We start from the raw sequence: 13,763 nt of genomic DNA, 5'->3' as shown, positions 1-13,763 counted from the left end.
AAACAAAGCAATGTAATACAATACACTATTAGACATTATTGTAAAAAATAAATTAAAAGTCCATCCCATTAGTGATTATTTTTTTATATTTTAGGCAGGAAATTCGTTTTCAAATTTTGATTTTTTTTTCTGGGGGGGGGGCCCAGAGCCCCTGTAAGATTTGGTCCCCCCCAATGTTGACTCCATGGCTACGGCCTTGGGCAGCACCCACCGATAACGTCTCCCCCCCCCCCCCGACCCCCACAGCCCCGGGCAAGAGGTCTGAAAACCTGCGGCTCCGGAGGCTCATGCGGCTCTCTTTAATGAACCGCTTCGTGACCGGTTTAAAAAAAAAATTAACCCGTAAAAACAAAGTTTTTCACTATAAATCCTTTATATGCGTGGCGGCTAGAGTCCTCTCGTCCTCTGGCTTGAGATGGCTGCCACCTATGGGTCAGATGATTGCCTGCCACCATTAAGCAATTGGTAATTAAATATAATTTATTTTTTCCTAAAAAGTGTAAAATTTTGGAAAAATTTTTGTCACGAAAATAAATTGTCACGCACAACGAGTCTGTGTGCAAAATGTCAGCTCGATTGGATCACGGGAAGTGGGTTAAAAAACGACCGAAAGATTTGCACGGTCGTGAGTGCGCAAGCAAGCGAACTTAATATAAAGGATTTAATAAGAACCGCCGTCTCGTGTTCACCGCCGTCTCGTATTCACCACGTGCATTGCGGCTCTTGAAATGTTCACGGGGGGGGAGAGGGTTTATTTGTTTGTTTGTTTACCGAATTCGTAAAAAAATGCTCCTTTTGTTATTTTGGTTGACCTCCTCCACTGGTCCAGCCCCTGAATGTCACACTGCCCACAAGGGCTGAATGTTGGCCCCTTTATGGCAAAGCGTAGAGAAGAACATCGAGAAAACGGAGTCAAAACGGCCGCGTAATATCGAGAACTTTGCGAAGTGCGATGGACTTGCTTGTTTCTGTTGTTACATTTTGGGTTTGGATGACGTTTTCCTTTCGACTGTGTGAATTGGGGGGGGGGGGCGATGGCGCAGTGGTTAGCGCACAGTGCTGTGAACTCAGTGAACTAACTCTGATTTCTGGCTACGGTTAACAATTAGTGGCAAGCGATATCCGGACATGTGCTTGGCACCCGCTCTACTATACTCTTAGTTCCGGTAAAGTCACGTAGGTAAAAAATGAAATTAAAATTCATAAAAATAAAACAATAAAAATCACGACGTTTCGGAGGCAACACAAGTCTCCGTCATCAGGTGATGCAGCAAATCTGGCTGTGACGGTCCCACCTGATGACGGAGACTTGTGTTGCCTCCGAAACGTCGTTATTTTTATTGTTTTATTTTTATTAATTTTAATTTCATTTTTTACCTACGTGACTTTACCGAAAGAACTAAGAGTATGAATCCTTGCAGTCAAGAAAGCTTCAAATCTAGAACCCGCTCTACTGAGCAGTGTGGCGAGGTATGGTCCTCGTCCAGCAGAGGATTGACACAGCGGTGTGAAATGACTAAGCGATGTCTGTAACGGGACCCTGAACCAGATGCAAATACGGAAACATGAGCTCCTGTCCATAACAATGGCATGCGACATCCTCCAGATCAGTGTTCTTCATTGCAAGGCCCGTGGGAGACCGGCGGCCACTGACAATACACAACTTTAAATCGAAATCTGAATACCAATTAAATGCGTGGATATGTTTTAAAGGATGTCATAAACGTCGTATTCAAGTGTTCACACAGAAATTGGCAAATTGTGAATTTTTTATAAAAGTATAATTTTTTTAAAATCTCGAATTTCACAATTGTACTTGGAAGTGATGTGCAAGCGAATTCCTCCACGGGATTACGACCTTCTCTTCGCCACCGTCACCAAGATGCCAAAGCTGCTTACTAAGCCGCTTACGCAGCACAGAGAATTAGCCAATGTGGGAACGCGGTGACTTGCCCACGGAGCAAATCACGGCATTGTGACTTTGCCAAAGTGTAGTTATGTAAGTGAAATAATAACATTCGACCGTGCTGGTGAAATGCCAAACTTGGCCACTAAACTTTGTTGGATTAAAGACTTCAAATCTGCATTTTTAAGTACGAAGCACAATTTCCTGTAAAGCTGTAAAAGGTAAAGGGTGCGTCCCGGCCAATGCAGCACTTGTTAACGTCACTGCTGCTCGAAGGGCCTCCACGGTGGCCAAATCTTACACGCAGGCCACACGTGTTGGATGAGGTTGCAGCTCCGATTAGCACGGTTGGCCGCATACGGGTGCGTAAGAAGTTCAACATACATGCAGGACCTCGACTTTAACCCACCACACACAATCCTGATCGACAGAATTGTGCTGTTCATACTGCTGGGTGAATAGAGGTAGAGGGAGTCTTGGAAACTTGCCCCGTGATTTTAACTACCGTTGGGAGATCGAACCTGCGATCTCTGGATTGCAAGTCGTCTACTTAACCATTGCACTGTGGCAGCATCTACACCTTGTCGTGCAGTATAAAGGAATGTTTTTACAGTATGGTATAATATACATATGGGTATTGCTTAATATGGTAAAATTATTAGTCAGTTTCCCCATTAAAACCTCCCCGAGCCTCTATACTTTGTTTCAGGAGGGTCCTGCATTGGCTATTCCCATTAAAGAATCGTTATCGGTTTCTTTCGGGTCACATCGTGTCGAAGTCATGTCGATTTCTAACGATAACCCTCCACTACCCGACAGCGCCAATCAAATCAAGTTGTCACGTGGGCAAATACGCCAAATGCATGTTAGTTAAAAACTAACATTGTACCAACAGACCTGAATCAAAATAAAGTATTAATCATATTGTTCGTAAAAGCCTTTATGTATATATACATAAAAAAAATTATATAGATTTTTTGGCTTCGGATGGTGGAGGAAAACTGAGGAAGCCAACCACGCATTTCAGGGGGAAAACACGAGTCGAGATTGAAAAGTGTGTAAGTTTTGCACGGCGCCTATTGAGATGTCAATGAAGGACAATCGCGACATGTTTTTTATGACCAAATAGTTTATTTTGTTAAAGATCTATTGCGTGTAATTAATGCGGTAGCTTTAAAAACATTTTTCTCCAACCGGTGTCATGTCGACGAGACTCCACAACACGCTGTTAATGCATGGCCATGTCTGTAACGGAGATGTCACAAGCGCTGACAGGACACGTGATCGTAACGTTGGTTGAAAGCACACAAATCTCGACACTAAACACACTTGTCATTACATTTTTTTCTACAAACTGTTGCCGGACACTGCGATGAAAAACAAACGGCAAAAAAGTAAATAATACTGCTACATTTATAACTGGTAAAGCAAGACGATTATGTGAACTAAAGTTTATTTCTTTATGTGGTATTCAAGGGTAAAGTTTGGAATTATAGCTAAGATTGAGGAACATATTTTTGATGACTTACAGCCCTTGTCATTCGACTGTTGGATAAACGCCTCCCCACACGTGGATTGGTCGTGGCAGTTTGTCTGGCCATACTTCACCACGCCAGTCAAAACAGGGTTGGTGGAGGAGTGGGGGTAGGGTTTCTCAGGACCAGCTCATGTATCACTCGCCAACCGACGTTAGACGGAATCAAAGTCGGAGCAACTCGCTATCCGCTGCATCACCACTCCACCCTAAGGGCATCACCGCCATCATAATCGGTCACGATCAGGAGTCGGATGCGGCTCTTTAAGGGCCACTTCACGAGACGTTATTTTTCTTCTTGGTTCTTTCGGTAAAGTCACGTAGAAGGGAAATAATAAAATAATTCTCACGTTTGTGGCCGAAACGTCGTGAGAATTATTTTATTATGTTTTATTTTTATTATTTCCCGTCTACGTGACTTTACCGAAAGAACCAAGATGAATCCCTGCAGTCACGAAAGCTTTAAATCGAAATTTGAGACGTTATTTATTAAGGACACATGCATTTAGCAAATTCGACAAAAAAAGGTCTCAACTTGTTATCGTAGTTTCCCACCCCTGGTCATGATCAATCCCACTACTGGATGAAGGCCTCTGAGTATCGACTATAATATAAACATTGAGACACAATCAGTCACTACTGTTGAATCAATTTTTTTTTGCAAATTACTACTGTTCTTTTTGCTTGATAGCATTCGGTATACTGCTACGACCGTTGCGTAGGACTTCGTGGTTGCGCCGCATGGTTCGCTTATGTGTTTTCAGATCGTGCCACGCGTACAATCCTAATCACAAATCAGAGAGCATTTCAGTACCGTTGCAGCGACTCTTACTCAGGTGAGAAACATTTGCAGACAAGATATTGCTGGGAAGACACTAAGGCCCCTTTTCTTTGTGCTTTCAAGCTGCACGTCACAGCACGGAATCGATGTCCTTGCTATGACTGCAACTTTGCGCATGTACTGCAAGAGAGGTTCATTCACTGCATCTTATTCACGATTATCACTTTACCAAGGGTTTTTTGTTGTTGTAATCACTGTGTGAGTTTCTCGTGGTTGCGCCATGCAATGTGTTTGGGGGTTGTGCCGCGCGTTGTTCTGCACAATGACGTCCTAGCGCGTGGAGCGAAACGTCGGACATCGGACCAAAAAAAGATGCGGTGCACCGCGACAACGCATTGAAGAGCTCTACGGCAGCACAATCCCAAAAACCTACGTAGCGGAATAACTTTATGTTCACCAAGCATTCAAACTCACTTGAATTTCTGGTTCTCCCGTGTTATTTCTGGTCGTACCGCAAACATTGATCGGCACGATGAGCCCTAACTGAATTCAGTTCCTGACGCTCCCGAAACGCACAACCAGAAAACACATGGGAGAGCTCCTTGTTTTCCCCCGTTTAAAGTGATCATTAACAGAAGCTACAGGGGAAATGTTGAAACTCTTTTTCACGAAGGGTAGAGGCGGAGATCACTTCAACGGCTTCACCCAGCTCGCTGGAAATCCTTCATTTTACTGTGAAGACAGCATAAGAAACATCATCATCATCATCACTATGAGATCTCTTTTACCAGTGGCAAAATATAGTAGTAGGTTTTTACCCTTTTAAACTGGTACAAAACTGACACCTTTATTCAAGGCATCATGTTTGCAATAACCACAACACAAGTAGTCAAAAAAGCAAACAAAAATAAGCAACTCTGATAATGATAATAATATGCACTGTCCTTGAAGTTGATTGGTCCACACCCGAGACGGCTTTCTTTAGAGCCTAGTCCCCATTGGTGTTGGACCAGATGAGATGGTCCAACACCATAATGTATGCATTTCATAAACACTATTTACAACGCAGTACTTACACTTCGGGGTTTCTTGTTGATTTTCCACTCAAATCTGCAACACAATGCGTAAGCAACAAGTTAGAGCCCTTCAATGTCCTCACGTGTTCGTTTCTCCATGCAAGAAAAACCTAACAGTCGTTCTTATGCGACTCGAATCACCCCGTAGCTATATGTATGTTGAACTTCTTTCGCACCATACGTAGCCAACCGTGCTAATCGAAGGGGGAAAATTCGATTAGTGTTTGTGGATGGCTCTTGCTCATCCATCAGGTTCCCCTCCACACACACACAGACACAAGCGAGGGTTGCCCTACACGTGACTGTTTTGCCAACCTGCGTGACCACCGCGCCGTCCGTGCGACTACTATCACGGGGAGCTCTACCGCGCCAGCACAGCAGTCGCACACAGCGGTGGCGTCAGACCGGACACACCAGTGGCGTACCGGTGCCGTGCTTTGTGCTTCCTCTTCTTGTGGCTGCCGTGCGGGGCAGTGGCTGCTGCTGCTGCCGCCGCTGCTGGAGCGAGCTGCTCTGGCTGGCCGCCATCGCCACCTCCGCCGTCCGTCGGCTTGGCGGGCGAGTCGCTGGCGGCCTCGGCTTCGCCGGGCTCCGGCTCGCACTCCCGCGCCGCCACCGCTTCCTCCTCCACCGGCGCTGGCTTCACCTTCTCCTCCCGGCGCTCTTCCTTCTCGAGCTTCTCTTCTGCGGCAGAGACCAAAGCGATCGTGTCGGTGCTGAAGCGCGCGGCAAAGAGAATGAGGGTCAGGATTTGCATCTAAAGTGGCGCGCTTGCTTCCATTGCTCAGCAATTCAAGGCGCGCTACGCCGCCAAGCTAACCGCAGGCGGGACTCGAAATTCAATAAATCTAGGAGGAAACCTGGAAAAGCAGTTGCGAGTAGCAACATCATCAATACCAGCTAACATCACTCGCCTCACCGAAGAGAAGCAGTTCCAGCCATCTGACGTTGGCTGTAAATCACCACGGCCCCTTACGTTATGGCAAGCTTTGTGGCCACTTCCTGGAGTCGTGGAGTTCTGCCATTACGAGTACGGTACATTTCATTAAAGCGTGTTTTAAAAAAAAAGTATTTTTTAATATTACTTCTTTTATTAAGTTGATAATTTTGTTTGGCCCGCGAATGATGTTATAAATATCCAAATGGCCCTTGGCAGAAAAAATGTTCCCCACTCCTGCTCTACAGCAATGGCTGTGCTGCCCTCTGCTGCCCACCGTGTCGTCCCACAGCAGAGGTCGCAAACAGGTTTTGATTCCTTACCCGTACCCGGCCGCACCAGGGTCGCAAATGGGTACCCGTATCCGGCCGGGTACGGGTACCCGTTCCCTACCCGTACCCTACCCGAAATGAGTGACAAACGGTTACTCACCAGTGACTCACGGCCTACCCGTACCCGTACCCGTACCCGGCCGCACCAGGGTCGCAAACAGGTACCCGTACCTGGCCGGGTACGGGTAGCCGGGTATCGGGTATCGGGTACCCGGTTGCGACCTCTGTCCCACAGTGGGACTTTGGTTTAAAATAAACCCTTCAGATCTGATCAAGGAACAACGAACACTCACTCTTATCTTCCTCTGCTCCATCTTGGTTCACAACTACACCCACAGCCTGTAGAAAAAAGTAGACGCGATACACGTTTTAAAACTTGATTGACTTTGTTGACATATACGAGTGCTATTAGTCAGCATATTTACGTTTAATGTTAATGTTTGAAGCTTGGCTTTGTAATTTGTGCTTTGTTTATTCTGGAGGTAATCTGCCCACTACATTGTGCACTGCAAGGAATTATGTTTGCAATTCTAGATTTGAAGCTTTCGTGACTGCAACGATTCATACTCTGTGGTTTTTTCGGTAAAGTCACGTAGGTAAAACAATCAATAAAATAAAACTAAATAAAATCACGACGTTTCGGAGGCAACACAAGCTTTCTTCATCAGGTGTATAAAATAAATCTCGCTACAGTTATTGTGCTATGCCCTTTTTTACACCTGATGAAGGAAGCTTGTGTTGCCTCTGAAACGTCGCGATTTAATTTAGTTGTTTTCATTAATTTTATTTTATTTTATTGTTTTACCTACGTGACTTCACCGAAAAAAACAAAGAAAATGTTTGCAATATTTGTAATTCGTCATCGTGATGCAGTTTTCATTGTTTTGACTTTATTATTTTCTATTTTGTCATTTTGGTGACGCATGCCACTCCTGCAAATAAAACTTATCCTGGTCTCTCAAGTCTTGACATTTGAATGGGCATGTTTAGAGGTGGTCAGATAGTTAATGGGGCAAATGAATCCAATCAGAAATCTCACAGAACAGTGCATGTCCCCGAGTGTTAGGGAAGAGCCCACAGAAGCGAACATTACGGAAATACTGCTGAGATCCCGATAAGTGACCTGGTAGGAGGCGCCACTTTCCCACTTGAGAGAAATGCACAAAAGTCAACCCAATAATTCCTCAGACCTGGAATTTAGACAAATTAATTGAATACAAACAACAAATGTATATTTTTTCTTTTAATATGTGCTAATTCGAGTGAGTGCTCCAAAACATAAGAACCCGGTTGAATCATGGATGGTTGAAACCCAGACTCAAACTCATTAAATCAACAGTGGTGGTGCAGTGTACAATTCCACGAGCCATCCTCTGGCCACCTCCATCTTGAATATCTGTAACTTTAAAATGTTTTTTGAGACACAGTGAACATCAACTCACGGCTGAGGATGTGACAGAGGATTTGCTGAACAATCTCTCTGCCTCTTTAAACCTCCGGCTCTTCCTCTCGACGGGTCCAGAGCCACCCCTGTGCGGCGAGCCAGGGGGCAGGGGCACAACAAAAACAACAAAGCACGCGCACACACCAATCTCTTTAAACACACGGCACAAGGAGCATAAACCATCACGCAAACTCCGGTCATCCATCCTCGCAGCGACGGCTTTTAGCTAGCCATCGAACAAAGACAGTCACACTGCGTCGCGCGCTTTCAGATGCACTTCTGCGGCCGTCTGGAACACTCTTTCTTCCGATGTTAGGAAGCCAATGGAGCTTTCCACTTTTAAATCTAGATTGAAAAGTAATTTCTTGATAACTGCTTTTTGTGTCTAGTTTGTTGTCCTTCCCCCCACACCTCCGATGATCATGCTTGTCTATGTACGCTGCGAAAGAAGTTCAACATGCATACATACGTCATGCGTTTGTTTGACTAACATCCACACCCATTTTCTTCGCAAATATTAAAAATATATATACGCACACACATACAGTTCAACGCAAAATTGTATAATAGACAACTCAACATAATCATCCACGTCATTGAGAATATAAACAAAATAAATAAACAGAGAAATATGCACTCCAAGAAGGCCATGTTGCTTTTGCGTTATATAATAAATACTTGTTTTTTACGTGAAGGGACACGGTCTGCTTATCTTCTTTCTTATTTATATTCTCCATGACGACACTCGTGATTGGTTTGAGTTGTGTGTTCATAGGGCAAGGCAACGGTTGCCTCCTCAGACAATGTCAATTACAATCTGCATGGACTACGACGACACGCTAACTCAAACTAAACCTTTATTACGATTATTACGAGAGCACACCGAAACTAGGACGGGTGGAATTCATCTGTTTGCAGGCTCTGCTACATCTGCCATCACCTGTTGAGTGACGTGATGTTAACCATCTCACCTGGTATGCAGGACATTGTGGGCTCGATTCCGACCCGGAAGCCTGTATATTTAGAGTTTGCATGTCTCTCTCCCCGTGGCCACGTGGATTTTCCTCCGGGTCCTCCAGCTTTTCCCTCCACATTTAGAATCAACGTGTTTAGAGTTATTTGGCCGCTACAAATTTCCACGTGATCAGCCACTTCGTTGAGCTATCATTTGTGGCCAGGTCGCTTCTGAAAACAAGTTACATAGCTCAGTGGGCCTTAACTGGTAACATAAAAAGTAGTTTAGCTAAATAATTTAGTTTAGCTTGCCTCTGGTTGGAGAGGTAGCGGTCCCATCCTCTCACGATGTTGCCATACACCTGCGTGTCCTCCAGGTAGCTCCCCTCAAACGCGTAGATTTGTCGCTCAAGATTTTTCAGAGTCTCCTGTAAAAAAACAAATCAATTTTAAAAATAGAATGGATGCAAACTAATGTAATCGGACACATTTGCTTATAAAAGTCAACGAGCCTCGTGTCCAGGAGAAGTTCGCTCGAAGGGTCGATGTCAAGTGGGCGACCAACAAGGTCTGAATTGGTCTGTAATAAGGTAGGCACTGATAAGGGGTTGACGGGTATGATGATATAATTTCATGCATTTATAAATGACCTCATCTTACCCTCTGGGACATTGCCACGTACCCCCAAGGGGGTCCACGTAACCCCGGTTGAGAACCACTGGCTTAAACCGAGCACCGCTTTGGGAGGAACAGCCAACAATGCTTGTCCTGTGGATGTACCTGTCTCGGTCATAGGAATGTGACATTTCCACCACTGGCTTGGGGCCTAGAAACAGGGGATGGGCACGACTGCACTTCTCGGTTGAATGTGAAACCAGGGTGGCAGCCGAGGGATGGAACGTGACAGATGCGACGTCCACCAAGAAGGTGGAGTGATGAGGTCAGTTCCTGAGCAGGTGCTCTGGGTGACTAATTAGAGGCGCATTATGAGATGGCTGCCATTTGAGGAAGTCTTCATCCAGCAGTGGACGATGCCTTACACAAAGGCCGTAGCCATGGAGTCAACATTGGGGGGGACCAAATCTTCCAGGGGGTATGGGTCCCCCCCCCAGAAAAATATCTAAATTTGAAAATGTATTTCCTGCTTAAAATATTAAAAAATTCACTACCACATGGGATGGACTTTTTATGTATATTTTACAATAATGTCGAATAGTGGATTGTATTACATTGCTCTGTTTTAACTTTTTTTTACCATTTCTTGTTTCATTGTATGTAATGGCAGAGATTAGGGATTAATAAAGTACAACCATAACCACAATCACATCAACAGAAATCTATGCATTGATGTATATGAAGACAAGTCCAGATATTGTGGCCAAGGTTTAGCAAAATTGTTGTTTTTATTTACATAGCATAGCAATTATATTTTTTATAGCAATATATTGTAGGGGGGGGGGGGCATTTTGAGCATATTTGAATATTGGGGGGGATGTGAATATTGAATATTGGGGGGGATGTGACCCCCCCAATTTTTATGATAATTACGGCCTGGCCTTACACCCACACGTGTAACGTGGTATTATTATACCAACAACGCACCAAATATATTTGCAGATGTGACGGGAACTCTTTTTTTAATTTGCCAGTATCAAAGAAGTTAAAATAGTAATAATAGGCGTTTTATCCTTTCTAGCGATAAAACAGTAGATGTGTTAAGATGTTCAAACACCAAATATCTACATGTTGTGGTTAATGTAGAGACCAACAAGGTTTTTGGGAATTGGCTTAATGCAGTAAATTTGATTCCTTGCAAAAGGTTTATATTTTGGTGTTTTAACATCTTAACACAACTCTTGTTTTTTTGCCATAAAGGGTAAAACCTCTTAATTTTCCATTATCTTTGCAGACAATCTCCATGACGTTATTACCAAAGTAGTGCCTACACATGGATAACGAAACATAATTTTTGTAACCCATTATACGAGAACGAATCATTATTACAACTCATTAGTGTGTTATGATGTAGTAGTAACTCAGCCGGTCGCACTCTCACTTGCTATCTCTAGCTATCAATAGTCGATAGCAAGTGATCGATAGTCGATAGCAAGTGATCGATAGTCGATAGCAAGTGATCGATAGTCGATAGCAAGTGATCGATAGTCGATAGCAAGTGATCAATAATCGCTAACATGTGATCGATAGTCGATAGCAAGTGAGTGATAGTCGATAGCAAGTGATCAATAGTCGATAACGTGATCGATAGCAAGTGATCGATGATCTCCACAGTACTCTACAACACCGTACAGTGGCGCAGTGCACTAAAGCAAAGACAAAGGTCCCCCGTGTAGCCTGCACAGACTGTTGGGGGCAAGTGCTGTTAGCGAGTAGCGCCGATGAGGGCACACGAGGGGGTGGGTGGCCAGCCCCCAGCGGCGATGTTTAACTTACACACCGCAACCAACGTACTCGTTTGAGGCCGAGTCGACCTAGGGGAGGCCCGGGACCGGTTCAGATAAATCGTCACCGGGTGTTGTTGGCCGTGAGCGGGTTCGTAGCGCAGCGTAGCGCTGACCGCTTACACCACCAGAAGCGCCAAGGCCGCCGCTTCGTCGTCGTTGCTGTGGTTTTTGTTGTTTAAGGCTGAGTCGACCTAAAGGGGGGAGGCCCCGGTGTAGGAGTCGAACTCGAGGGTGAGACGCAGACCGCGCTCACCGCTGCGCCACCGCTCCCCTCCTCCTACCTCCCCCACACAACGAATGCTACAAAAAAAAATCGTCATCGTCACTACTCGCAGCGTTATTGTTGTTCTCGTAATCAACTACGGCCCGGTGATGTGGTTGTTGTTGTCTGTGGTGGTTGTTGTCTGTGGTGGTTGTTTGGTGGTGTCGGATGCAACTACGTGGGCTGACCGCGATCTCCTGCTGCCTCTTGACCAGCTCGCTCAGCTCGTGCCTCGTGTCGGGCAGCTGGGGCGAGGCAGAGTTCTTGAAGGCGGCCATGTCGCCTTTCCCTCCTCCTCCTCGATCACCAACCTCCTCCCGTGTGCATCACGCGTGGAGGGCGTCCGGGGGGAAGTGGTGGGGATAGCGAACCCTAGTGGCTGGAGCGCGCTAGGAAATCGTTAACTTTTCACGGTTAAAGATGCCCCCAAACAAGGTCCCATCGGTAGTTGGCACGTGGCCACGTGGACATGGACCACGGTCACATTTCAGTTGGTGGCCACCCGAGTTGGATAAACTTGAGATGTTTATGTGACCAGCAGTTTTAAATTACCACGGTCACATTTCAATTGGTAAGCGAACCCTAGTGGCTGGAGCGCGCTAAGAAATCGTTAACTTTTCACGGTTAAAGATGCCCCCAAACAAGGCACCCATCGGTAGTTGGCACGTGGCCACGTGGGCACGGACCACGGTCACATTTCAGTTGGTGACCACCCGAGTTGAATAAACTTGAGATGTTTGTGTGACCAACAGCTTCAAATTACCAATCACCTTCACTCACCTCCTCCTGTGTGCGTGGAAGACATATTTCTTTTATGGCTTTATTTTGGTGATTTCGAAAAGTGTTTTGGTTTGGCCATGTTTGTTTGTTGTAGTACAGAGTTAAACTGATGGCTTTAATCTAAGTTGTCTTGTAGTTGTTGTTTGACTTGCATCCCACTGGGGATTTTTTTGCACAGCGTTGGTGTACGCTGTTTTCTCCTGGATTTTTTTTGTTTGTTGCGGTTGCACCCGATTCAAGAGCCGAATGGCTCACAGGGCTATACCAAATAAATGAAAATGAAACGAAAACACCGAGGGAGAAGCGAGATAGTGCCCCCTCGTGGCTGGAGCGAGTTATAAATCGTTAACTTTTCACGGCTAAGAATGCCCACAAGGTCCTCTGGAGTTGCCACGCACGTGGGCACGGACCACAGTATTTCATTTGGTGCCACCCGAGATGGATACACTTGAGGTGTATGTGACCAACAGACTTAACATTACCGTTCAAAGTTAATAATGCAATTATCTTACGTAATAAGCATGTTGATGCAGACTGTTTTAAAAGGTTTCAAATAGGTGTAGCCCAAGGGTCATAAAGAAGTGGCTGGGTCTAGTGATGTTAACGTGAGAAATTAGCATGTAACTGGGTACGGAAGTTGCTATGATAATGTAAGAGATTAGCATGATGTTAATGTGAAGAATTAGCATGTAACTGGGTACGGAAGTTGCTATGATAATGTGAGAGATTAGCATGATGTTAATGTGAGGAATTAGCATGTAACTGGGTACGGAAGTTGCTATGATAATGTGAGATTGGCATGATGTTAGTGTGAGGAATTAGCATGTAACTGGGCACGGAAGTAGCTATGATAATGTGAGAGATTAGCATGATGTTAATGTGAAGAATTAGCATGTAACTGGGCACGGAAGTTGCTATGATAATGTGAGAGATTAGCATGATGTTAATGTGAGGAATTAGCATGTAACTGGGCACGGAAGTAGCTATGTGAGATTAGCATGATGTTAATGTGAAGAATTAGCATGTAACTGGGCACGGAAGTGGCATGTTGTATGTGCTGGCTCTCACTTCGCGTGTATAAATCATAATTCACTGTGGAACTAAAACATTTTTTGTTCCTGGGTAGTGTTATTTTCCAATTGCTTATGCCTCAAAAGTACAGAAATTGATATTATTCCCCACAAACTTTGCTTTTGTAAAATCATGCAATATCCTATAACACGCATTACCAAATACACACCATTGCGCGTCTATTGGAACCAGGGCTCTTCTACATGACCCAAAGTATTCTCATA

General features: G+C 44.8%; 1 protein-coding gene across 1 annotated transcript; it reads right to left on the bottom strand.

Annotated features, from left to right (window-relative positions):
- Positions 1 to 3,017: 3,017 nt before the first annotated feature.
- On the bottom strand, positions 3,018 to 12,111 carry MEAF6 (MYST/Esa1 associated factor 6). Its single transcript, XM_078873257.1, has 7 exons — positions 11,877 to 12,111; positions 9,277 to 9,392; positions 8,009 to 8,096; positions 6,860 to 6,905; positions 5,723 to 5,981; positions 5,298 to 5,331; positions 3,018 to 4,953 (listed from the first exon to the last, which is right to left on the bottom strand). The coding sequence occupies exons 1-7, from the start codon at positions 11,964 to 11,966 to the stop codon at positions 4,951 to 4,953; spliced, it is 636 nt and encodes a 211-aa protein (XP_078729383.1). The 5' UTR covers positions 11,967 to 12,111; the 3' UTR covers positions 3,018 to 4,950.
- Positions 12,112 to 13,763: the final 1,652 nt, after the last annotated feature.

The sequence above is a fragment of the Lampetra fluviatilis genome, chromosome 36 (genome assembly GCF_964198595.1).
Source record: "Lampetra fluviatilis chromosome 36, kcLamFluv1.1, whole genome shotgun sequence".
NCBI classification, from domain to species: Eukaryota; Metazoa; Chordata; class Hyperoartia; order Petromyzontiformes; family Petromyzontidae; genus Lampetra; species Lampetra fluviatilis.
Note: the sequence above shows the minus strand (reverse complement) of the source record. Positions and strands in the feature narration are given on the sequence as shown.

Bases quoted from the DNA above. Each gene is read 5' to 3' on its own strand.
- MEAF6 (XM_078873257.1), bottom strand. From the start codon at position 11,966: ATGGCCGCCTTCAAGAACTCTGCCTCGCCCCAGCTGCCCGACACGAGG. The intron at 9,393-11,876 runs GTCAGCCCACGT...GTTTTTTTACAG, and splicing joins AGAGGCAGCAGGAGATCGCG to GAGACTCTGAAAAATCTTGA. The intron at 6,906-8,008 runs GTGAGTTGATGT...TTTTTTCTACAG, and splicing joins CCTCTGTCACATCCTCAGCC to GCTGTGGGTGTAGTTGTGAA.